Source organism: Eretmochelys imbricata, chromosome 9, assembly GCF_965152235.1.
Source record: "Eretmochelys imbricata isolate rEreImb1 chromosome 9, rEreImb1.hap1, whole genome shotgun sequence".
In the NCBI taxonomy this organism is placed as follows: domain Eukaryota; kingdom Metazoa; phylum Chordata; order Testudines; family Cheloniidae; genus Eretmochelys; species Eretmochelys imbricata.
This window is the reverse complement of record NC_135580.1, coordinates 7,081,376-7,107,855: the sequence shown is the minus strand read 5'-3', so window position 1 is coordinate 7,107,855 and position 26,480 is coordinate 7,081,376. Positions and strand designations below refer to the sequence as shown.

Here is a 26,480-nt window from a genome sequence, read left to right as displayed (position 1 = left end):
CTATTTATTAAATTTAAAAAAACCTGCTTGAATTTCCTGGCTTTTCTTAGTTGGTGTCATTAACTTAACATTATACAAATAGTCCTTTAAGTACTTACATCCATTTAATATTTAATTTCCTTTGAAAAACCTTATGCAAGGTTATAAAATACATATTTATCCTAGAAATTGAAACCACATCTCACTAGTTGACACTCTTCGGCCATGGACCAGGGGTATTAAAAAGCCTCAAGAAAAGTAATCGCTTCATATGACCAATAGTCACGTTTTTTCTTCCTGTTAATTTCCTTCACCAGATACCAGGAATGTTTAAGCCAACTGCCAACCAAATTTAGTTTTGAGTTTCAAACCATGCAAGTATCCAACACAGGTAAGAGGCACGTGTTAGTGCGTTTGGTATTTACAAACTGCTAACGCAATCTTTCATTTGGTAAGAGAAGTTTGAGGGTGGGCTCTCGAATGGCAAGTTATAGGTTTTATCCTTTTGAAAGTGCCTTTAGAATGGAAACAGAAACACAACCTTTACTGTATAACTAGGGGAGGTGAAACTCGTCATTTTCTCCCTGGTGTTGAAACTCCATCTATCTATGACATGTTCACTTAACATAGGATCCGGATTGTTCTGGAGAATATTGTTTTCCAAAAAGGACCAGCCCCCTGGCTGCGAGTTTAAGGGAAAGTAACTGTCAATGGTCTTTTCTTAAAAGGAACAAGAGAAAGATATAAAGTTCTGCAGGATGCCAAAAATGCTCATATGCACACCAGAAAGACTCCAGGACAGAGTTTTTAAAGCAGAGATACAGGCCCACAAAAGACGCCCATCTGTCCAACAAGACTCCCATCAATGGAACTTGCTGGTGACATGATGGATGAATGGTGAGCTGTCTCAGTCTGGGAATGGCTGCAGCTGCCAGGATTGCAGAGAAGTCAGTCAGCTCCATGTGACTGAAATATTCCTCAGAACTCAGAGCTAATGTGGAACACAGAAGAACGCCCTTATATTTACAGGCAGTTCCGTAGGCAACTGCTGTGCAGTGCCATCAAGAGGGTACCTTCACAGATGGGCAAACTTCCATACCTGGAACATTTTGCCGTTAGGCGAGATTATACTAGCAGTCATTTCACAGCAACTGCTATCCCTATATCGATACACCCATTTTCATAACTTTTCCCCAAATCTGCCTTTTGGGATGAAGTTCTTCAGGCTTATGCTCTGCCCAAAGGTGAATTTTTAAGAAGAGTTTGAGCAAAGAGGAATTTTTATGAAGAGTGTGTGAAAGGAAGAAGGGGAAAGGGGTAAAAAAAAATCCCTCTCCTTTTTAAAAATGTAATCCCATTTTCCTCCCAGATCATCTGACCTTGAATTGACCCATCAATAGTATTCGGTGAAGGGTAAATCACAATGGATGTCATGATGACAAACAAGTTTGAAAAAACTGCTTGGCTAATAAACTATTTTAAAATAGGAGAATACTCTGGTTATGATCCTAAGCAACAGGGAGGATACAGCAAGGCAACATTTAACATTTCTGCGAAACAGAGATCGTATCAGGCAACAATTTTGAAAAGCTGAACGCAAGTAAAGCTGTTTTTAAACGTGAATTTTTAAGAATATTCTACATGCCTGAGATAATCTTAAAGAAGATAAGGCCTGTACATACAAACAACACATCCTAACAATTAGTTAATGGTACTGAGTTTATAATGTTGCTATCAAAAAGACAGTTCCTAATGCACAGGATGCGACAACCAAAAATTAAGAAACACTAGCAGATTATGGAGGTGAACTAGCTTGGTATTTTTCCAAAGACTATATTAAAGCATGCCTAACAAGAAGCATAGGGATTTACTGTAACGAGTCTGCAGGCTGGACGAGCGATTAGAGCGACAGCAAGGAAGACAAAACTTATTTTTCAGTGTGACACAATGGGGATGCTGCAGTCAACATGCAGTAGGAAAGAACGAGATACATGCAAGGACAACTACGATGAAAATTTCCAGGAACAATGTTCTAGAAATATTTTCTTGGATGGGGGTAAAGCTTTGTGAAATTGTCTCTTTTACACCTTACCTTCAGATTCCCATTTCTCAACAAAGTCACTCACATTTATCAGCTGTTCCAACAGACAGATTTGCCTACCACTTGGACAAAAAGGAACAAGTAAAACCAGTAACCTGTTCTCAGAAGACATGGCCTGTGCACGTGAACACATGGGATACGTGCACGCCGAGCATAGAACCATGCAGCACAGAACTGCCTACTGGGAGCACGAATTCTCACTGTGACACCTGGTAGAATCTACCCTGTCAGTCACAGGCAGAGACAATCAGAGGCCCTTGAAAACCAGTGTCCTTGAGGCAGAATGCTATCTCCATGTTTCAATGCCTTGGCCATACTCACCAGAAAATCCTGAGCCCATCAGCCAGAGATTCAGCAAAGAGATTGGAGCCTGTGACCAAATCTTCAAGAGAAGTCAAGGAAGTCAATTCTGAATCTGCTTGTTCCCATACATGTTCCTTATCAGTGTCTGTATCTGAAAGGCATACTTTCTAGTGAGCATGATGCTTCTCAAACAGGAGATGGGATGAGATGAGAACATGGTGCCCTGGGGCTCTTGGATAAAATGAGCAAAAAGATGCAGTCTTTTCTAAGTGAACCTCCTAGCAGGAGCTGGCCAATGTGAGGCAGAAGAAGGCTACTGCCAAAAGGATTGCACCAAAGGGACTAAAGGACAACAGTAACAAAGACACATGCACAAAGGTGCCCCAAGGAGATGGCCAGAGTGGCAAACCTCTAGCCACTTTGGATGAAGCAGTATTATCCTTTGAGGCAGAGTGGATTTCAGAGATCTGAAATCCCACCTGGCTGAGCTGGCAGATCCCAGGCTTCTGCACTAAAAAGATTCCTCTGTGGCTGAAGAAAGGAGAGAAGAAACAAGGGGCTAGAGGTACCAGAATCAAAGGAAGGCCTGGCACAGAAGTTCTGCTGTAGACAACTTTGTCATAGACATCTGAACCGGCACCTCAGTCTGTTCTGAAAGCCCCTTTTGGCTCCATCGGCACCAGGCGGTGTTCATTTGGCCCTACTGGAAAATGCTGTTCTACAGGGGCCAGAGTTGGAGCAGAGGTGAGCACCCAAACACGTGGGGGAACTACAGAGGCCATTCTCAAAGGAAAGAGAAGATCTGAAAGAAGGTGGCTTTTGAGCAAAGGAGCGGGGATGGGAAGAAGTTCTCTGCCTTATGACAAACCAAAACTGAATTATTCTGACCCCTTTACTATAGTGGTTATCCAATGGCTATTTAATATTTCCACCCTCTGAAATGTCACGTTTTCTGAGGAAGATTTACTATGTTAGCTTGGGCAATACTTCATAAGCTTATCTTACAGTGAAAAAAAATTCAGCAGCAAGAACCCAGTGTAACTCTGTTATAAACTCCTTGTTTTCCTTTCAGCAATTATCTGACAAACCAAAATGGTCATAGCTTTACTTAAACAATTATGCACTAACTTCAAGGTACCTCTCAAATTAGTTATGTCATTACCAGCAAATTAGATTCAGCACTTGTAGCATTTGCATCCCTCTCTAAAAGATCAGTTTGAACAGTTCTCATATGTAGTCAGATGTATCTGGCAACTATTCATGGTCTCACATATTAAAAACAACCCCACAAAATGTCCTAGTACAATCAGATTACTATGACACTAACAGGTGGCTAAAGCGGCCCTACAGCCATCAGACTAAAATCCTTATTAGTGGTGACAGATCCAAAATTACTTTCTCCAGGTACGCACTGGTCACTATGGAAATCTGCAATTCCTTCCAGAAGGAACGCAATTAAAGATGCAATATCCACTTGCAAATGAAAATACATCAGAGTTTCAAATCTCAAAAACAACTGACTGGGGAAAAAAATTCTCCCTTACAGGATGGAAAGAAGAAACAATTACTGAATGCTTACTATTTCAGCTAGAAAAATCTTAAATAAAACGACTTAGCTCATTCCACGTGGACTTGACTTTCCCGACTGAAGACACACTACTGGCATCGATCCAAGTCCAAACACAGAACCTGCACTTCAGATCCAGGTGCTCCTTATACTACACAGATTGGTTGGTACACGTGACTCAGTAGCAGGAAAAGTTTGCTGTTTGTTAATGAAGTAATAGACTTTTCACTTCTCTGGTGTTTGTTTAATTGGGCAGCTTTAGGTACTTGATGTTTCTGTACCAGAACATCAGCAAAGTGACTTCAACAAGAATACATTGGTGGTTAGTAGATTTAATCTCAGAGATGGTGCACCACTCTCAACAAGGAAGTGTTTTTCAAAGATTTTATCTATACCAATATAAAGAGCCATGTACTGTAAATAAGAAAATTCCATAAAAACTACACAACTATGTAGAGAATGGCAATTATGCACTTGGATAACACAAACTAGAACAATGATTCATTTTTAATGGACAATCAGAAGGAGCAGCGGCATGATTTAATAGTTAATATCGGGGACTAAAAGGTAGGATATTTGGATTCTGTAACTGGCATTGTTATGGCCTTCTCTGGGATACTGGAAACATCAAGTAACCCGCAACTTGCACTTCTATACAGCAGCGCGGATAAGGCGATTTCAATCATCAATTTTAATCAACTTCTCCATTTGTACTTCATTATTCATTATTACTGTTATTTTCTAAAGAAAGGTGCATTCTCATTGGTTGATATGACCATTGAAACATGTTAACTTACAACTGAATAGAGCCTTTACACAAGATTTGGTACATCTTTTTGCTACCGAGGAGGGTGTACTATATACATTGATTTAAGCAATTATCTCTCAATAGTTTCAGATTCTTATTAACTGTACATTTTTAGTATGTTAGAAAATGGTGAATGATATCTTGTTTATTCACTAGATAATTAACTTTTTGCTCATGATTTGTGTCAAGCTTCATTAGGCTGATAATTGGAATTTAATTAAACACACAAAACAGCATACATAAAAATTGTTTTTATTAAAAAAAACCAAGCCTTTAATACAGTACACACCTGTTGTGCCAGATGTATAAAGCTTGACCTGCAAAGTTAGACGTTTTCCCCCTGATTCTTTCTTTACAAAGTTTACACAGAAAAGCAGCCTTTAAGTCAACGTTTTTGAGAAGCTCATGGATTCGGCATATTTATGTTTTATTTAAACAATTTTAAGAGACTATAAGAACTTTAGGCCTTTACAAATTTTGTATTCAATTCAGATTTCATTTTAAACAGGTTTATTTTTAAAAAGAAAAAAACAATGTAAACAAAATTTAAAAGTCAGATTTAATTTTTTTTTTTAAATCAATTTTCTTGATTTCCCCCCACACCCAAAATCATCTGTTTTTATCCACCCTGCTATCCAGTACAACATAAGGGTCAAATTGCTCATCAGATCCTGATTTGGGGGGTAATAATGAAGATTTTTAAAAGGCGCATACTTACGGCCCACCACCACAAAAAAATAAGAATTTAAATGGCAACATGCCTTCTGCAAGGCAGGACTCGATACCCACACCTAGAGCCACGGCTTCTCAGAAATGCATGTGCAGATCCTGCTAGAGCGAATGGGAGCTGTGTACACATCTGAAAACAGCACTTAACCTTTCCCGCTACAGTGGTGAAAGTCCAATGCTACGCTGAGCGAGTCAGATGGTACTGCCCCAGACTAGATTTTATTCTACTTTTCAATAAGCCACAAAAACATCCTACTTCGGAAAGCAACACACAAGAAAAAGCATCTGAGTAAGCACTAGACACATGCTTTGTACTCCATCAGTACAATACAAGATTATTTCTGAATTAAGGAACATATTTATCTCACTTTGACTAGACCATCAGTTAGTTGTTTTGACATTTTTAATAATGGATATAGCACATAGTGTCCTACATCAGAACTAATGGTCACTGTGTGAACATGCCCTCTTCTCCATGCATGTAATGTACTGAGATAGCTCCGTGTATTTAATAGATCCGTGTATTTAAATAGCAGGGCAGTTTCAAGCCAGACAGTATTCCCAAGACATTTCATAATAGCTATTGTATACACTTTAAAAGCACCAGCAACTTCCTTCATGGTGTTTCCTTTAAGTTTACACTTGAGCAATCTCACCCTGCGATAACCATTCATTGCTAATTCCTGAATGTGCTACACCCATATGGCCAACTGTACCAAAAACGTTTGAAGTTAGAAACTTGCAAGGTTAGGAAGAAGACTGTTGAAGATCCAGAGGCAACAGTCTTTATAGGCAGCAGGGATATATCAATCAATACCTAATATCTACAAAAAAGCAGAGCAAAAAGCAATGGCAAAAGGTGTATACTACAGGTTTCCTTCCAAGTATAGGTCTGATAGGCGGTGACAAATACTGTGGAGAGAGACAAAGGTTTAGATTTTCAAAGCTGAGTATGGGATTTCAATTTAAATTAAAGGGAATCATGACTAAATCCCCTACTCTGCTTCCAGAGTCTCAGCCAGAATGAGTATGGCTGCTTACCCACTGTCCATGGCTAGGAGAAAGCTGTGTACCATGCCTCTCTCTGTGCTATATTCCTGCCTAAAGCCTGACTGAGAAGTTTCTAGGATACTGGCAGAGGTCAGGTGTAGAGAAGACAGCTCTTTGCTTGCTCAGAAATGGAAGAGGAGACAGCCAGCATCAATTCACTGGACCAGTTGTGTCCAGAGTATTTTCTTGAGTACCTGTCAAACAGTTGTGTGTTTTAAAATGGACAGAATTCTAACCTCTTATGAGAGACTGGCAATCTCTGACCTCTATTCACAGAGAAACTCTCCCTGACTGCGATGGGAACTGTGTACATATGGATAGATGATAGTATATAACCCTTTATCAATGGATTTTGTTTGGGGATGGGGGAAACAAAGGGGGGGGTGGGACTAGAAAAACAAAAGCTCAAGATGATGAGAAAGCTTATCTTAGTTTCAGATTATCCTACAGAGCATTTCACTAGGAACCTCACATTGCTCTACATGGAACATTTCATTGTGGACAAAGACTGAACTCAACACTGTCAAAATGTGTGTCTAGGTATCTCCGTGGACTGAGTACAGGGATAAAAGAACCAGGGCATCAGTTTCAGCCTAGGTCCACAGTGAACAAAACTGTTACAGTCTAAATACTGTTTGGTGATCTGTGTAAGATGAGCTCAGAGGATTTCAGGCTAACTCTTTCTGGACAGAAGTCCACATCACAAAGCCACCGTAGCTGGGCCATCTGCTGGCAGTCTTAGCAGAGCAGCAAATCCCTGAATTGGCTCTGAGACTGCACTACTTTTGACAGCCCCTAAAGCTGATCACTCCAAAACAGGGTCAGGACTCGCACAGTGCTACTGCCAGTAATGGAGGACTTCATTCTCCTGAGCTATCAATGTTGCACCTCTCATGAACATCAGATTCGTTAAATTAAGAAATAGTTTAGGAAATGTTTTCATAACTGTGTTTCATTAAATATTTAACATGCTTGTTTCATTTCCTTTTTTAGGGTATGTATATTATTTTTCTTAAAGTGTTTGTGTCATTTTTTCCCCTAAGAAGAAATGATTTAGCTACTAAATGAGAAGTATAGTATTTGATTAGCTTAGCTGAATGAATTTTTATCTGATTCACCTAGGGAAATTGTTGTTAATAATAACCAGATTCTGCTACCTCCCATGCCTACCATCCATTGTGAAAATCATGCCTTTTAGCCTGCTCAGCCGGGACTCGTAACCCAAGGGAAAAGCACAGATTAATTAGGCTCTTCAGTAACAAATGGCAATATGTGGAATCTATCTAATTCCAGTTACCTAACTGCATGAGTAATTTTTGCCTCACATAAGAGGTCATTGTGGGGTCATGAAGACTGACGTGCCAGCAAGTTAAAGAAGTATGGGTTGGATGAATGGACTATAAGGTGGATAGAAAGTTGTCTAGATTGTCGGGCTCAACGGGTAGTGATCAATGGCTCCATGTCTAGTTGGCAGCTGTTATCAAATGGAGCGCCCCAAGGGTCGGTCCTCGGGCCGGTTTTGTTCAATATCTTCATAAATGATCTGGAGGATGGTATGGATTGCACCCTCAGCAAGTTTGCAGATGACACTAAACTGGGAGGAGGGGTAGATATGCTGGAGGGTAGGGATAGGATACAGAGGGACCTAGACAAATTAGAGGATTGGGCCAAAAGAAATCTGATGAGGTTCAACAAGGACAAGTGCAGAGTCCTGCACTTAGGAAGGAAGAATCCCATGCACCGCTACAGACTAGGGACCAAATGGCTCAGCAGCAGTTCTGCAGAAAAGGACCTAGGGGTTACAGTGGACGAGAAGCTGGATATGAGTTATCAGTGTGTTGCCAAGAAGGCCAATGGCATTTTGGGATGTATAGGTAGGGGCATTGCCAGCAGATCGAGGGACGTGATCGTTCCCCTCTATTCGACATTGGTGAGGCCTCATCTGGAGTACTGTGTCCAATTTTGGGCTCCACACTACAAGGATGTGGAAAAATTGGAAAGAGTCCAGCGGAGGGCAACAAAAATGATTAGGGGACTGGAACACATGACTTATGAGAAGAGGCTGAGGGAACTGGGATTGTTTAGTCTGCAGAAGAGAAGAATGAGGGGGGATTTGATAGCTGCTTTCAACCACCTGAAAGGGGGTTCCAAAGAGGATGGATCTAGACTGTTCTCGGTGGTAGCTGATGACAGAACAAGGAGTAATGGTCTCAAGTTGCAGTGGGGGAGGTTTAGGTTGGATATTAGGAAAAACTTTTTCACTAGGAGGGTGGTGAAACACTGGAATGCGTTACCTAGGGAGGTGGTGGAATCTCCATCCTTAGATATTTTTAAGGTCAGGCTTGACAAAGCCCTGGCTGGGATGATTTAGTTGGGGATTGGCCCTGCTTTGAGCAGGGGGTTGGACTACATGATCTCCTGAGGTCCTTTCCAACCCTGATATTCTATGAGAACAGAATAAGAAGTTACCTGTCTCGAGCACCACAACATTGATCTCTATTGCAGACCTCACTTACGCAATCAAAAGTTTAAAATAACTCAACAATGGAGACTAAATAAGGTTCAATTGACAGAATTCAAAAAACCCATTCGTCCAAAACTAATAGGAAGATTTTGCTAGATGGGTGCCCTTAACTTTGGAAAGATCTCAGCTCTTTAAAAAATATAACCCATCATAAGGGCTAGAAACTTAACCTTCCAAACATGAGACTAGGGTAAACCAACACAGTGCTGTGTTGAGACTACAGACAAACAACTCCAGTTTACCTGCAGCTGCTCAGAGCTTTTCCTAGGTGCAGCAGAATGAAAACTGACCTGAGAGTCTCATCAGTTTCACCCCTCCTAATGGAAAGCCTGTGAGTGACAATGAAGGCCAGGGAGCCAGCTGCAGCAGGGTCAGTCTTCTAGCAATGCAATGGTCACAGCTGATCCTGACAGCGGCTGCCTGATTGATTACACTTCCTGACTGGTGGAGGGGCGGAGCTAGCTGCTACTTGACTCAGCAGCAGCCAGAGGTCGCTGGTTGCTCAGCGTGTTCCAAGCCTGCAGCCACGCTTGATCCTGCAGCCACGCTTGATCCTGCTTCCTGTGCCTGCCCCTACCCCTGCCCAGCCTGCTCTTATACCTGGCTTCAGTTCCGTCCCTTATCGATCCTTGACACCCCTGGCTCTGACCTTTGGTTCCACTTCCCAACCATGTCTCCGGCACACCCAGAAGCTCTGGCATTCAGCTTCTGATCCCTGGCTCTGACCTCCGATTCCACTTCCTTGCTACAGCTCCAGATCACCGATTGGCCCCGGCTTTTGGCTTCTGTTCCTTACCTTTGACTCCTCAGCTTGCTCTCCACTATGCCCCAGGGCATCCTGTGGTCCTGATTCTTGACTCCAGTGTGGCTCCCGTTCTAATCTCCAGGCTTGGCCACCCCTATGGGTGTTACCATTAGGCCCTACTGCCCATGTCCCAGTCATGATCCTGACAGTGAAACTGTCAAGAATAAAACAGATATCACTCTGTTGCAGCCTGGAAAAGCTATGAGCAGCAGCAGAGGTAGGAACTAAAGCTGTTCACTGGAGACACCCCAAAAACTGGAGGCTGGGGAAGAAGCAATTAGTGGAGACCCCTTATGACCACTTGAGGCAACCAGGAGCATCTGGGTAGGAAGGCAGAACACAGAGAATTATTCCTTCCAGCAGCCAAGGGAGTTGGAGAGCTTCAAATTCACCACACACCTATTAGCAGATGGCGTGCCGCAGAGTAGGGTCCAGGAGCAGCATCTTGTTTAGACTCCCATTACTCTCTCCTTTCCCCAGAGGCCTGATCTCGGAGTGGGGGGAGAGAAGTGGTGGCACTTGTTTGCAGAAGATCGACTCACTCAGAAAACCAATGGCAGACACCACCCTCAGCAGGTTTCTTTGCAAACATAAGGGATACAGGTTTAGGAGATTTTTGAAGGCACTAAAGGCTGTTAGGTACCCACCTGCCTTCTGTGCCTTTGAAAATAGCCCTTTTAAAAAAATAGCATCTTGATAGCTTAAATTCTGGAGTACAAATGCAGTTTTCTCCCTGGCTACTAGGATCTGACAAATTTTTGAAGCTCTGATTATACAGCTCAACAATCATCAATTTGGCATTATTGAGAAAAAGATATTCTCTCTTATAGTATTTACCATGGGGATATATAGCATATACATAGTCTTCCGCATCAGTTTTTACTGATTTTTCATGGATAAATTACCAGGGATTTTTTATTAAAGGAGTTCAGTTTTTACTGATGTAATACCCGTTTATCAATCCACTCAGTATTTCTCCGGGTACTTATTTTTGTTAAGCACTAAAGCTTTACACAATTGTTGTGCCCTGCAACTCTGAGATTGAAGCAGTTCCACCATGTAAACCGAAGAACACACACACAGTGGAGGTCAGAAAAATCAAACAACATTAATATCGCACTATGATAGGCTCACAAGACGAAGCTGCCCACCTATTTCTTTGTGTCCATTTAGTGTGGCACTGAATTTTAAACAATCAGTCCTCCACAGATAGATATCTAATGCCCCCTATCCATCCGGATACCTCCTTTAGTGCCAATCTCCTTGAGGGTTTGGATGGATGAGTCTGAGTTTTTCTAGATCCCCACACAGCCAGTCCTGCCCTTTCCATGGCTGGCTCCAGACTAACCCCAAAATGGCTTCTCACCCCACTCCTCCTACCAGGGCTCCCAAGAGAGGGCATCTCACTCCCTATTGGTCAGGCTAACTCTTCTTCCCAGGCTTTCTCTTATCAATCATTTCACTCTGCCCCTTTCTCACTCTGCAGGCATACCTGCAATCTTTCCCGAAACCAACAGGGCTCTTGTTGCTCTAAATCAGGGCTGGCCAACCTGAGCCTGAGAAGGAGCCAGAATTTATCAATGTACACTGCCAAAGAGCCACCGTAATACATCAACAGCCCCGCATCAGCTCCCCCCCGCCCCCGCTCCCAGCATCTCCCGCCCAGGGCAGCCCCCCCCAATCAGCGCCTCCACCTCCCTCCCTGCACCTCCCAATCAGCTGTTCCGTGGCATGCAGGAGACTCTGTGGGGAGGAGCGAGGGCATGGCAGGCTCAGAGGATGGGGTGGGGTAGAGGCAGGGCCTGTGGCAGAGCCGGGGGTTGAGCAGTCAGCACCCCCCGGCACCCTGGGAAGTTGGCGCCTGCAGCTCCAGCCCCAGGGTCGGTGTCTAGACAAGGAGCCGCGTATTAACTTCTGAAGAGCCGCGTGTGGCTCTGAAGCCACAGGTTGGCCACCCCTGCTCTAAATAGTCTCTCTCCCTGTCATAACCATACAGCTAAGGGTAGCCTAGAATTCCTCCTTACCTGTAAGGGGTTAAGAAGCTCAAATAACCTGGTTGGCACCTGACCAAAAGGACCAATGGGGAAAGAAGATACTTTCAAATCTTGTGGGGGGAAGGCTTTGTTTTGGTGTGTTCTCTTGGGAAGCAGAGAAGCGTCAGATCAGAAAACTCCTTCTCCTATAAACCATCCTAAAAGTCTCTTATATTACGAATTGTAAGTAAAAGCCAGGCAAGGCGTGTTAGATTATCTTTTGTTCTGCTTGTGAATTTTTCCTTTGCTGGAGGGAGGTTTAGTCCTGTTTTTTGCAACTTTGAAAAGTTCTGCTGTGTCTTTGAATCTTTTGTTATCCTGTAAATTTATTTTCCATCCTGATTTTACAGAGCTGATTTTTACCTTTTTTTTAAAATAAAATCCTTCTTTTAAGAACCTGACTGATTTCTCTATTGTCCTAAGACCCAGGGGGTTGGGTCTGTGATCACTTTGTAAACAATTGGTTAGGATATTATTCTCAAGCCTCCCCAGGAAGGGGGTGTAAGGGCTTCGGGGGATATTTTGGAGGAATAGGAACTCCAAGTGGTCCTTTCCCTGATTCTTTATTAAATCACTTGGTGGTGGCAGCATACCATTCAAGGGCAAAGAATTTGTGCCTTGGGGAAGTTTTAACCTAAGCTGGTAGAAATAAGCTTAGGGGTTCTTTCATGTGGGTCCCCACATCTGTACCCTCGGGTTCCGGGGGGGGGGGGGAGAAACCCTGACACTCCCCCTCTTGGTTGGCCAGCAGACTCTGAGTCTGCCCTTGGCTCCCCCTTCCAACCAGGAACAGTGTGCCTCTCCCTGAACTACCAGCACACAGAGCCCCAGGAACCTAGACAAGTTCCTTGGGGTTTACAGATAGGTAAGGTAAAAAAATAAACATGGAGCAAAACTGCAAATCTATGCCTGAGTACCAAGAAGAAAAACAGTGCTTAGAAATTTTCAAGAAAAGTGAAGATGGGAGCGAAGAGGAAACATTCCACTGCAAGCACTGCAGTACTGAGGTCAGTGCTCACACTGACAGACTAAAGAAGCTTGTCAAAAGCAAGCAACACAAGAAGCTTAAAGAAGAAAATGAGTTTTGGGACCGTCAATATCTGGAGCTTTCACCAGGGCTTTAATGAAAGAGAGGACACAGTACGATTGTATCAATGAATTTTTGCGTGCACTCTTTGTTTCGCTGGACAACCACTGTTAATAGCAGAGGGGCCTATTGGTGACTTTGTGCAGTCTAGCTGGAAAAACCCTTCCTAATGCAGACAACCTCACTCATAAGTATCTGAAAGAAAATGATGCTTTAGTATCTAAACTGATGGAACGAATTGATGGAAATGTGGCATCTGGTCTGATTTTTGATGAGTCTCCTGATGCTTTGGACCCTCCGATTCTTGTCCTTTTGTTTTTGTTTTTTTTATTTCAAAGCAAATAAACCCGCATAGTTTTGTGCCGATGTGACATTCATCCCCTCTGCTGACGCAGCAAGAATGGACATGTTTGAGATGTACCAACTAATCTGGGAAAATGTGGCCACAACTAACATAGATTCTGCTTCCTAAATTTGCATGGGAGATTAAACTCAATTAGAAACCGGAGCTGCTACGTATATTTCCTGTCCTGCTCATCTGATTAACGTTGCACTGTCAGCTACACGAGAAATGAAAGACGTGAAATCTTGCATCATTGGATTCGGGGTCATTTTCAAGCATGTGAACAAACTGAAGGCTTTGTTTTACACAGTGCGAGACGAGTGCAGAGCCAGATGCCAGTTACCTTCCCCTAACATTTCACATTGGTGGATGAGTTTGTATTTCACTGCTTGTCCTATAAATAACGTGTGGACTGCGCTAATGCGTCTCCTAGATCATCTTGATCTTGAGTTCATCTTAATCTAAATCATCTTGAGTTTGCTGGTTCTCAAGCAGAAACTCTGAAGAGACTGGTAAATAACCAAAATGCCCACCAGATTCTATGCATCAAGGTAGCGTTCACTGCTGAAAACTTGGCATCACTGTGTGACACAGTAAACGCTGGAGTTTTCTCTGACTACTGCCAACACATTTGCCAACACAGACATTTACCAGATCCTGACAACCAAATCTCAGCTGAACTGAGCACAAAAGCTACAGGAGAAATATACAATGAGAAAACCCATCCATTTCTAAAAATCCTTCCCACCCCAGAATACAAGAACCAAAGAAGCGTTCAAAAGCTTCAACACAATGCTCAGCGAGAAATAGGAGATGACCATGGTCCATAATCTGAACCCCAAAGTGTTTGGTGCTGAAGATTCTTTCTGGAATGTCATCCAGGTGTTGCACCCCTTCCTCAAGGTGAATTTTGCAGCAGATTATGACATTATGCCAAAGTGTTTCAACCATTTGCCACTAAAGATGAAATTTCAAATCTGAAAGGGGAATTTCCTACTTACATGAACTTGCCTAGCCCTGACTATGTGAAACTGGATGTGCTGGCTTTTTGGAACAGCCATCAAGACACACCTTCCAAATTCAGCAAAGTGGCATGGCGAGCTTTGAGTGCATCCCCTGGATCTATAGACGCAGAGCACTGATTTTCAAAGCTGGACTACCTCCAAGACAGCAAGACGCTCAATGTGAGTTTGAAGATACTTTGAAGAAAATTATGTGAGCGGATTTCTGAACAAACTGCTAGCTCTGAGAGAGAAAAAATATACCTTTGTACATTTAAAAAAAAGTTTCAAATATACTGTAGTAAAATGTGTATATTACAAAAGATTTTTTGTTTTTCTCCCTCCCCTCCACCCCCCATTTTATCTCAGTTTTAATGTTTGGAAAATAAACACTGAAAACTCACCCCCTTTTTTTTAATCAAATAAAAACTGAAAACGTGGAATGTTACATATACAACGAACACTACAAAGCTTGCACTACAAAGATCAATGGGAAAGTGGGTCCCAAGTATTCCAGAACAGTGGCCTACAGACGGTAACAATAGTTGACAATTTGGCCCCAGATAATTGTATGGGATAATTACAAGCCTTACCAAAGTTATTAGGGACTTTACTGACTACATTTGACTTAAAAGATGGGGGTTGTCTTACCAGCTGTCCTAATGGTTTTATACTGATGTTGAATATTTAGGTGGAGAGGCGTGAGCTCATCCGCTCCAGCTACCTGCAAAGTGAGGCCATTACAGCTCTTACCCAGGCCCAGTTGTCCTTTTCAATTCATGGCAACGTATTTGACTAGATCTTTCATTACACATTTAGCTGAGTGAGCTCAGCATACTTGCAGAGTATATCCTCAAACACAGCAGAACAATTTTTTGCTCAAACTTAAGGCAGAGAACAAGCCCTAAAAGTTTGTGCTTATGAATTTAGTTTTTGAAAAGTTCAAGCAAGTGGAAAGAAGGCATCAGGAGGACAACCCTAACTACAGTCACTGCCACTGGTATTATTTTATTGAGTCACATGTTTGTGAGCGATCCATGTGGACCTGGGATAACCTGTGTATGTGGTCAGCATACAGTGAAACCTCTTAGGAGCAGAGCTCAAGAACCCACAATAGATTTGTTGGCCAAGGATGGGTTTTGGCAAGGTGACAGTGCTTTACTAGCTTTTATGAGAGTGCGTGCCATTCTCACAGTCCAAACTGCTACTACTTGCACTGCTGATGTTTCCTTATCAGCACGTCTGAAGAACTGCTTCAGTATCTGATAAGACTGGCTCAAGTTCATGTGAAATTCAGATTACAGAGGAACATAAGTGAGGCGATAACACTGTAAAATAAATAAATGTTCTGTACACAGTCACGCTTTTCCTGGTTTGGGGCAGATCTGCAAGGTTTTACTGAATGCAAACACTTATACTAAAAATATAAAGTATGAATTTTTTTAATTGCAACATTAACTGGTGGAGATGCTGCAATCTTGTTAACAGCTTTATACCAAGAGGCAAGTAAATGAAGAGAAAAAAATGAGGCTAGCTGAGCTCCCAAAATGTAACAGTATTTGTATCATACACGCCCTTTATACATTCAGTTGGGAGATGGGAACACAGAAATCAAGAGTTCCTTTTACATCTGTGCCCTCTCTGATATGGGGATGCTACAAGTTATCTAAGCAGGGCAGAGAAGCCATCCAAGTCCCAGTGGACTAACCTAACCTGCCCAGGTGGCCCTTTCTTAGCACAATGTCCTGACATAGTCTGAGACTCACTTCGCCTCTCAAGGATATGGCTTTGCCCTTTAACCTTCTCAGCAAACGCCATGAAGAGTCTAGTATATGCCTGGATGGCTGGGTCCTAGCCAAATAAAATAGGTCCTCATGACATCCAGTGTGTGACGTTTCATTTAACCCAGGGTGGAATACAATTTAGGGAAGAAAACCTGGAAGTGAATAGACTGATGTGGAACTCAGAAGCCACCTTACTCAGAAACGTCATGTGCGGCCTGAGGCCTCTATCCTCGTGAAAGACTGCTGGGTAGAGGAGGAACAGGAGGCCTGCCACGAAGGGCCGGATCTCCCCTGTCCCTCTGCCTGACATGATGGCTACCAAAAAGGCTGCCTTGATTGACAGGTAGTAAAGAAAACAGGTAGCCAGTGGCTCAAAGGGGAAAATCATTTGTCCAGTTAACACAAAGTTAAGGTTGCAGGAAGGAACAGATTGCCTGACTGGTATGAAAACATGTGAGCCCTGTGAGCAATCTCAATGCCATGCGGTGGAAGAAACCGGTGTAGCCTAATACAAGAGGATGACATGCAGATATCACTGCCATGTATACTCGTACTGAGCTAAGGGAGAGAAATGATTGTTTTAGGGAAAGAAAATGATCCAGAGAAGGGTGACTGAAGTGCAAGTGCTTGCTCAGACCTCTGCTATACATGATTGTGAGAGTTGGTCCTTTGAAGGAACAACTAAGAAGTAGATCTATTTAAAATATATCTATCTATCTATCTATGTACTGGATACCATGGACAGTGAAGCCACCAATAAGTGATACTTTCCAGACTTTGCACAGGTTGTTGATCCTTTGTTCTCACCACCACTCGATACAATCTACGTACAACAGGTATCTAATCTTGTTTACTACAGCACTTACGCCTAAACTAAGCCGTTTCTGATCAGCTTTATCAGGCAGTGAAGTCAATCATACAGCCTGGTTTAATCTATTCTATATATGTTCTGATGCTCATCACCATAGTATCTGAGTCCCTACCAGTAGTGCATTAAGCAACACGACTAACATCTGTTGCATGTGATTTGTACTCTCATCCTCTTCTTCCTAGGACGAGAACTGTGTGAAGTTAGATTGGGTGGGGGTTCTGTTTTCTGGGAGATGGATTTTTGGGTTTTGTTTATAATATAGGTTGTCTGTTTCTTGATGTTCTCATTTTACCAGTGCTTGACTTTAGGTATCGTTCCTTAGCATGAATCCTTGAGACTTTGCTGTATAAATACGCCCATCAGAAGCTTCCGTTCGAGTATTGCACTGCTCGGTTATGTACCATTTATTCCAGTCTTGCCACTGCTCACAAAGGGTGATATTTACATCTGTGCAGAGGCCCCTGCAAAGCTCGGTGAGCACTTGAGTCCTCACAATTGGGCTTAAGTATGTTATGCATAGGACTAGTACAACCCCAATGAATTTCACCCTTACACATTCCCTTCTCCTATTTGCGCCTTTCTGTGCTGTTGCTGCAATAGTGATTTGTTTCAAGGGGAAGGGATTTTATACAGGGAAGAGCCAAGATACAAAGCTTAGCATAAAAGATCTTTATCACATGGATGAAATGCACAATGGACAGCATGAACACACAAATTTTTTCAAAGGAAGTCTAGTTACATTGTACACAGTGAGGGACACTTGAACTGGGCAAGGGTTCAATCCCCCAAACACATGGGCACAAGTCTCTTTACTCAGGTGAGTAGACCCCCACTGAGTCCAATGGAACTACTTGCATGAATGAAGTTACTCATGTTTGGAGGATCAGGATCCAACCTGGTGGTACTATTATCTGAGGCCAAATTCTGCCTTCAAAATGTGACTATGGGGTTCTTTTTAAAAATGATTTGAGCTGCACGTGCACATTATGGGGACAGAATTGGTCCCAGCAAGTCAGCATTGACATGTCACAGTCCTTTCTGCGACACTATCAGAGATGCAGCAATAACTGTGTCTGGAAACTGGCTATGTGAACCAAAATCCTGGATAAGTGAGGATACGTGGAACAGCATGAAAGAAAGGAAACAAGCCAAACCAAACATCAACTGCTCAAAAATAGCTTCAGAAAAAGCAGCAGAAAAAAATTCTATATAAAACAAAGGATAAAACAGTAAAAGCAGCACAAGAAGAGACAAGAGGAAATATATGGATAAGATCACCAAAGAAGCTGAAGTGGTTGCTGAAAGAGGAACAGTAAAACACTTTATCAACTCAGCATGGTTCTAACTGGCAAGTTTAGATTAGCCATAGGGCTTGTTAAGGATAAACAAGTAAAGACAGAAACAGCAGAAAAAGAACAGAGTGATGGGCAGAGCACTTTTAAGAAGTGCTAAACAAACCAACTCCACAAGAAACTACTGACTTTGACAAAGAAATTAAACACCAGAGCTGGACATCTTAATGTATCACACCCCAAACAAAGAAGGTACAATAAAAACCTTAAAACTTGGGAAAGCTGCAGGTGAAGACCAAGTCACCAGGAAAAGTTGAAAGCTTGTAATGATAAGACCATTGATAAAAATCACCAAACTTTTCAACAAAACGTGGGACCAGGAAAAGCTTTCAGAACAACAGATAGTCAAGAAAAGTGACCCTAGCAATTGCCATTACTGGCAAGGTGTTGCACTCCTTTCAGTGACAAGCAGGGTCTCTGCAGTATCTCTGAAGCAGGTTAAAGGAAGCAGCCTGAGGCAAAGCTAAGGGAAGAGCAGACTGGATTTTGACCTGTAAGATCATGTGTCAACCAGATTTTCACTCTAAGAAAAACCACTAAGGAAAGTGCAGAGTGGCAAAAATCCACGCATCATAAATGTCAATAGATTTTACGAAGGCATATGACAGCTTCCATCTTAGCCCAGGCCGCAGCATCTTGAAGTGTGATGGTATGTCAACAATAATAATTAACAAGATCAAGACTTTATATCAAGATGCAGCTTCCACAGTGAAAGTAAACACAGACCTGAGCTAATGCTTTGATAGATATTGCTGTCAAACAAGAAGGCACTCTCTCACCTCTGCCATCACTAGAAGATTTAGATTTTGCTGATGAGATAGCTCTTCCAAGCAACCGGTCAACCAACATAAGCAAAAATGAAAGATTGTCCAGCTTCACAAAAAAGATGGGGTAAATAGTTATGAAAAAACAAATCTAACGAGAACCAGAGCAACCCCAACTCAAGCATTAAGTTAGAAGGCAAAGGAATACAAGAGGCGAGGCAATACACATACCTTAGTGGTAACATGCAAGCCAGTGGGGACGTCCAGAAGGAAATAATGGCACAAACTGGCAAGGCAGCAGCTGCAGTCACCAGTTTAAGCAAGATTTGGTCAATAATAATGTATGGCTTAAAGACAAAGCCATAAACCTTAAACTCAATTTTTTTTTTATATTTTAACATACGGATGTGAAAGCTGGAAACCCACCAAGAGTATGGACAGACACCTGATGCCTCAAGAAAGTAGTAAATATTAAACTGAATTAATTTATGACAACTGCTGAGATCTGTCAGAGCTCAACAATCCTGTCTCCAATACTATCCAAAGAGATGATGGCAATATCTTGAACGTGTGTTAAGAATGAAGCCAGCGCATCTGCCATGGCAGGCATGCTGTTGGGCAGCTGGAGGAACATGTAAAAAGTGGCCAACAGAAGGAATCCCTCCATCAAACATGCTTAGAGAGGGAAAACATATGGGACTTAATGAAAGACATCCAAATAGTGGCCCCAAACAGACAGGAATGGTGGAACCTTGTTTGAGCCACTGAATCATTCCTAAAAAGAAAAGGAGTACTTGTGGCACCTTAGAGACTAACCAATTTATTTGAGCATTAAGCTTTCGTGAGCTACATTCATTCCATACATACATACATACATCACTTCATTCCTGATGGCACAGGAAGGATTCAGATTCAGAGTAAGACCACTCCTCTTCAAAAGGATAATTGATTGCTTGAATTTTTTTTTAAACAAATCAATTTATTTTTCAAAGACCTGAGTTACAAAGAACATTCAACTGTGCAATGCAAGAAAAAGCCAAAGGAATTTAATTCTTAACCCCAATGTGAGGAATACAGATTAGAAAGCCTGCCTGGGATGGGAGGAAAAAGCTATAGCAACATCTTGAGTCAGATTGCGAACTGCAGCCACATGCAGCACAGGAATCTCAAATATAAAGGGGTGATTTTTGTTCTACAGATTTACATTGAGTCAGTTGAGGCTGCATAAAAGCCAGCTTTCAATATCCACTCAGAACCGAACCTATTGACTAGTTAGGGAGCTTAGCATGGCAAGCACAGGAGTGGTGACACATTAAACTTCCATGTTGCACCTTAAAGCTTGTAGCAAAGCAGCAAAAAAAAAAACAAAAAAACAAAAAAAACTTCAAGTTCGCTGATATCAAAGTTAAAGACAGCAATCTGACCCACTCACCCTTTTCACTGGTATCCACAGAAAGTTTCTTAATGTCATCAGCCAGCACATTCTGTGAGTTCTCTTGTCCATTCTCTGCATCATTGTCATCAAACTGAGCCTCTATAATGACATCCGGACTCTCAGCATCTCCTTTCACTGGCTCTCGAGGAAGGCAAGTCCCCAACAGCTCCTCAGGGACATCTGATTCATGCATCGCTTCTGTCTCTTTGTCACTGCCATCTGGCTTTATTACCTGAAGAAGCAGGGGGGAAGAAGATGCATGCTAAATCATTGAGCTGGAAAAAACACTATCTTCCTTTCTCATCTGTGTCCTAGGGGCGGGGGAAGAATGTATAATAGATGGCTAGTGGCACAGTGAGATTGTCAGGCAATCAGATGCAGACACTGCATTATGGACAGAGGTTCCTCTCTGGTAAAAGAGGGGAGGAAACTCTGGGGAATAACGTGGCTTTTGCAATACACCTACTGAACATTCCTACAGTTGATACCTACCTCCCACATCCAGAAGATACCCAGTAAGAGGCACTCATCCTAAAGCAGAGGGACAGATGCATATGGGGAAACTTCACAGGTAATATAGCAAACTAAACCATGAACAAAAATACCTCTACCAATAAAGTGAGAGAGGCTGACAGGACCGGATGGTGTACTCTTTCGCAGAATGCAGAGCCAGTAACTGTTCTATGTGTGACTCTGGGGATCAGAATGGAAGCCATCAGACTGGAACTCTGCATGCTACCGTTCTAAGCCCTCTTGTTGCCTCAAGCTGTCATGTCTTGCCCGTTCTCTGTGCAGAATGTAATTTGGGATATTCCATCTCAGCAATAACTGAAAGGCCAGCTAAAATTCACATATATCTCTACAAAGAAACCGTGCTTTCAAATTACATGTTTACGCTTCAGTGCTTTATAATATATTTGTTAGACTTCCTCTGCCTCTCTCTTTTTGGTATTCATATTGCTTGGGAGTTTCTCCATGCAATTAACACTCACCTGGAGGTTTACAATTCTTTGTATTGCCAAGCTAGAACATGAGAGCACTTCATAATACCAGTAGACAGGCAATGGGAGCCCTTGGACATACAGCAAAAAGCTTGTCCATTGCACTAAATATGGTAGATTCTTGTCATTTGGAACCACTGTAACTGACCTCAACAGGTGCCAGCTGAAGGCAACAATATTAAACAAGAAAAATGGCATCTAAAAAAGCTTCAGAGATTTCTGTTTTAGTGACTGGAGAACAAATAGATCAACCAATGTTCTGAAGGCAAGCTTTTCAGGATTTCAGACATACTATAGAAGTACTTTCAAGCAGTGCCCATGTCCTTGTAATATTTTTATAACAGGTAATAAAAATAAAATCAATTTTAAAAGGGATTAATTTCAAATTATTTTTTAAAAACTAAAATGACATTATTCTGAACTCTCGTTACCTTTCGTGACTCAGTGCTTTTCATCTTCATCTTTGCTTTTTTTTATGTATATAGTTTGTTTCCATAGCAGGTTTTGAATTAAACATTACATTGTTTAAAAAAAAAGGGGGGGGGGAAGTCTGGCAGAAGGCACAAAAGTGACTGATTATTAAACCTGGCTACATTCAGCATATAAAATACTGACACACAATGATCTGGGCAAGAACAGTCTATTAGATTAGCAAACTGACAGGGCTCCACACACTAGTGACTGCCAGCGTGGCTATCCAAAAAGAAAACTAGTGTCAACAGTAACATTTGGACCCTAACACAGTCAGATGTGAATGTGTTCAGCTCTTAAATTTCAATCACACCAGAGCTTCATTTTCTTCAATGCATGCAAACTCCACCTGAATTGCTCTTTTCCCTTGAGACAGTACAAGTGATGTTCCAGAGTGCTACACTATAAATCCTTCTATATCCACTACAGCTAGCAACATCAAATATATTGGAACGATAGTGACTGCTCTTCTGAAGGTGTGGCACAGAAGAGATTAACACCTGATGACTTTGTGTGGAATTAGAAGAAAGGACAGCTACTGCATTTTAAAAGTACTATACATGATTTCCCAAAACTTCTCAAAGTCATATCCACTCACCGCTGTCACTGACTAGTATAATATTCCACGTGTGGCAATCAAAAACCCCATTTACATTTTGTACCTAGAGGGAATGGATCACTATCACCTATAGCAGGTTTATTAGTACAACTCAGGAGTCCACAGAACTTGGATTTAATGATTAGGGACCTCTGCACAGGGCAAACATCAGATCAGTTTGGGCTACCTAGCATAGATTCATAGACTGCAAGTCCACTGTGATCACCTAGTCAGATCTCATATATAATAAAGGCCATAGAATTTCACCCAGTAATTCCTGCAGCAAGTCCACAATTTTACGGACCCTGTATGACACGAAAGTACAGTTCTCCATTAAAATTCACAAAATCAAAGGCTAATGGGCACGATCAAAAAGCTACGAGGTAATATGAGTGCAGCAAGCAGACTCCGTTGCAACATCACCCTTAGGTATTGAATAGCAGCACATTTGATCATCACAACAGATGAAATTCTTCTTATATGCAGGTTTCAGAGTAACAGCCGTGTTAGTCTGTATTCGCAAAAAGAAAAGGAGTACTTGTGGCACCTTAGAGACTAACCCGTTTATTTGAGCAAAAGCTTTCGTGAAGTGAGCTGTAGCTCACGAAAGCTTATGCTCAAATAAATTGGTTAGTCTCTAAGGTGCCACAAGTACTCCTTTTCTTCTTATATGGAGCATCTAAAAGTCATAATGTAGTTTCATTTCATGTTTCTATTACTGTGGTTCATACATGCTGTCACACTGGTAGACCAGGTGTCAGATCTTGCCAAGCCTGGAAGCATCAGCTGAGCACTGACAAATTTATAGCTAGAAACTAGGTCAGCTCACCTGTATGTTAGTGTTGTTCAAGATACATGTTAAACTTGTAAGGATGGCTTTAGACTCTATAAAATGCTTGAGTTGTTGCATGCATTAATCTTACTTGTAATATCTGTATTCCGGGCTATAAGGTAATATGTAAGTTTTGCTTTGTAACTGTAAAAATGCCTGCTCTGAACTTGTGAACCCAGACAAGAGGAGTGGTTCCCTCGCCCATCAAGAAGGGCTGTGGAGACTAAATTGGCCATTGTGAAACATTGTGATACAAAGACTGGGTGAATGGCCCTCTTACACCCAGGGAGGTGCTACATGCATGAAAGCTCATCCCACCAGCTTGAATTTTGGGAGGAGGAAATAAAATAGTTGACAGGAAAATTCATCTCTTTGCTGTCTGGACTCTCATGAGACTGGAGCTAGGAAACAGAAGCAGAGATCCCCAAAGTCAACCTGAGTTAACTCTACAAGACATTCAGTGCTGACAAATTACAACTCTGTCACCTTTTGGAACCACAGACTAACTCATCTGTGTATATACAAAGTATATATACAGATGAACAGCACACTGATACACAAATACCCTCTCACCAACAGCACAAGAAGAAGAACTCCACATGGACTCCTCCTGAGGGTCGAAATGACAGTCTGGACCTATACATAGGCTGCTTCCGCCGACGTGCACAGGCAGAAATTGTGGAAAAACAACATCACTTGCCTCATAACCTAAGTCGTGCAGAACGCAATGCCATCTACAGCCTCAGAAACAACCCTGACATTATAATCAAAGAGGCTGATAAAGGACGTGCTGTTGACATCATGAACAGGTCTGACTACCAAAAGGAGGCTGCCAGACAACTCTCCAATACCAAATTCTACAGGCCACTTTCCTCAGATCCCACTGAGGAATACACTAAGAAACTGCACCATCTACTCAGGACACTCCCTACACTAACACCGGAACAAATCAACATACCCTTAGAGCCCCGACCGGGGTTATTCTATCTACTACCCAAGATCCACAAACCCGGAAACCCTGGACGTCCCATCATCTCAGGCACTGGTACTCTCACTGAAGGACTGTCCGGATATTTGGACTCTCTACTCAGACCCTATGCCACCAGCACTCCCAGCTATCTCCGTGACACCACTGACTTCCTGAGAAAACTACAATGCACTGGCGATCTTCCAGAAAACACCATGGATGTAGAGGCTCTCGACACAAACATCCCACACACAGATGGAATACAAGCTGTCAGGAACAGTATCCCTGATGATGCCACAGCACAACTGATTGCTGAGCTCTGTGACTTTAACCTCATGCACAATTATTTCAAATTTGGTGACAATATATACCTCCAGACCAGTGGCTCCGCTATGGGCACCCGCATGGCCCCACAATATGCCAACATTTTTATGGCTGACCTGGAACAACGCTTCCTCAGCTCTCGTCCACTCACGCCCCTTCTCTACCTATGCTACATTGATGACATCATCATCATCTGGACCCATGGAAAGGAAACCCTGGAAGAATTCCACCACGATTTCAACAGCTTCCACCCCACCATCAACCTCAGCCTGGACCAATCAACACGGGAGGTCCACTTTCTAGACAACACGATGCAAATAAGTGACGGTCACGTTAACACCACCCTATACCGAAAACCCACCGACCACTATGCCTACCTTCATGCCTCCAGCTTCCACCCTGGACACACCACATGATCCACTATCTACAGCCAAGGGCTGAGATACAACCGCATTTGCTCCAACCCCTCAGACAGAGACCAACACCTACAAGATCTTCACCAAGCATTCTCAAAACTACGATACCCACATGAGGAAATAAGGAAACAGATCAACAGAGCCAGACGTGTACCCAGAAGCCTCCTGCTGCAAGACAAGCCCAAGAAAGAAACCAACAGAACTCCAATGGCCATCACATACAGTCCTCAGCTAAAACCTCTCCAACACATCGTCAGTGATCTACAACCCATCCTGGACAACAATCCCTCACTTTCACAGGCCTTGGGAGGCAGGCAGGTCCTCGCCCACAGACAACCTGCCAACCTGAAGCATATTCTCACCAGCAACTACACACCGCACCATAGTAACTCTAACTCAGGAACCAATCCATGCAACAAACCTCAATGCCAACTCTGCCCACATATCTATACCAGCGACACCATCACAGGACCTAACCAGATCAGCCACACCATCACCGCTTCGTTCATCTGCACATCCACCAATGTAATATATGCCATCATGTGCCAGCAATGCCCCTCTGCTATGTACATCGGCCAAACTGGACAGTCCCTACATAGAAGGATAAATGGACACAAATCAGATATTAGAAATGGTATTATACAAAAACCTGTAGGAGAACACTTCAACCTCCCTGGGCACACAATAGCAGATTTAAAGGTAGCCATCCTGCAGCAAAAAAACTTCAGGACCAGACTTCAAAGAAAAACTGCTGAGCTTCAGTTCACTTGCAAATTTGACACCATCAGCTCAGGATTAAACAAAGATGGTGACTGACTCGCCAACTACAAAAGCAGTTTCTCCTCCCTTGGTGTTCACACTTCAACGGCTAGAAGAGGGCCTCATCCTCCCTGACTGAACTAACCTCGTTATCCCTAGCCTGATCCTTGCTTGCATATTTATACCTGCCTCTGGAAATTTCCACTACATGCATCCGACGAAGTGGGTATTCACCCACGAAAGCTCATGCTCCACTACGTCTGTTAGTCTATAAGGTGCCACAGGACTCTTTGCCGCTTTTACAGATCCAGACTAACACGACTACCCCTCTCAAGCTATACACAGTATGTTTGCCTGCTTTAATCTGTGAATAACTCATTTCTTTTTCCAGGTTAATAAATCCCTAGTTAGTTTACTACAGGATCGGCTACAAGCATTGTCTTTGGTGTGAGATCTGAGGTACAAAATGACCTGGGGTAAGTGACTGATCTCTTAGAACTGGAAGCAAACTGAATTCTTTGTGATCTTTGGTGTAAGTGACCATTTATCACTTAGTCCAGCTTTTCTGGGTGGCAA

General features: G+C 42.5%; 1 protein-coding gene across 3 annotated transcripts in view; it reads right to left on the bottom strand.

Annotated features, from left to right (window-relative positions):
• The window catches only part of DIS3L2 (DIS3 like 3'-5' exoribonuclease 2), a 280,283-nt gene that overhangs the window by 172,196 nt on the left and 81,607 nt on the right, over nt 1-26,480 (bottom strand). For all 3 annotated transcript variants that reach the window (XM_077826263.1, XM_077826264.1, XM_077826265.1), the window contains one exon: nt 20,534-20,768. In XM_077826263.1, coding sequence (XP_077682389.1) covers nt 20,534-20,768 — 235 coding nt within the window. The remainder of the gene's footprint in view (nt 1-20,533; nt 20,769-26,480) is intronic.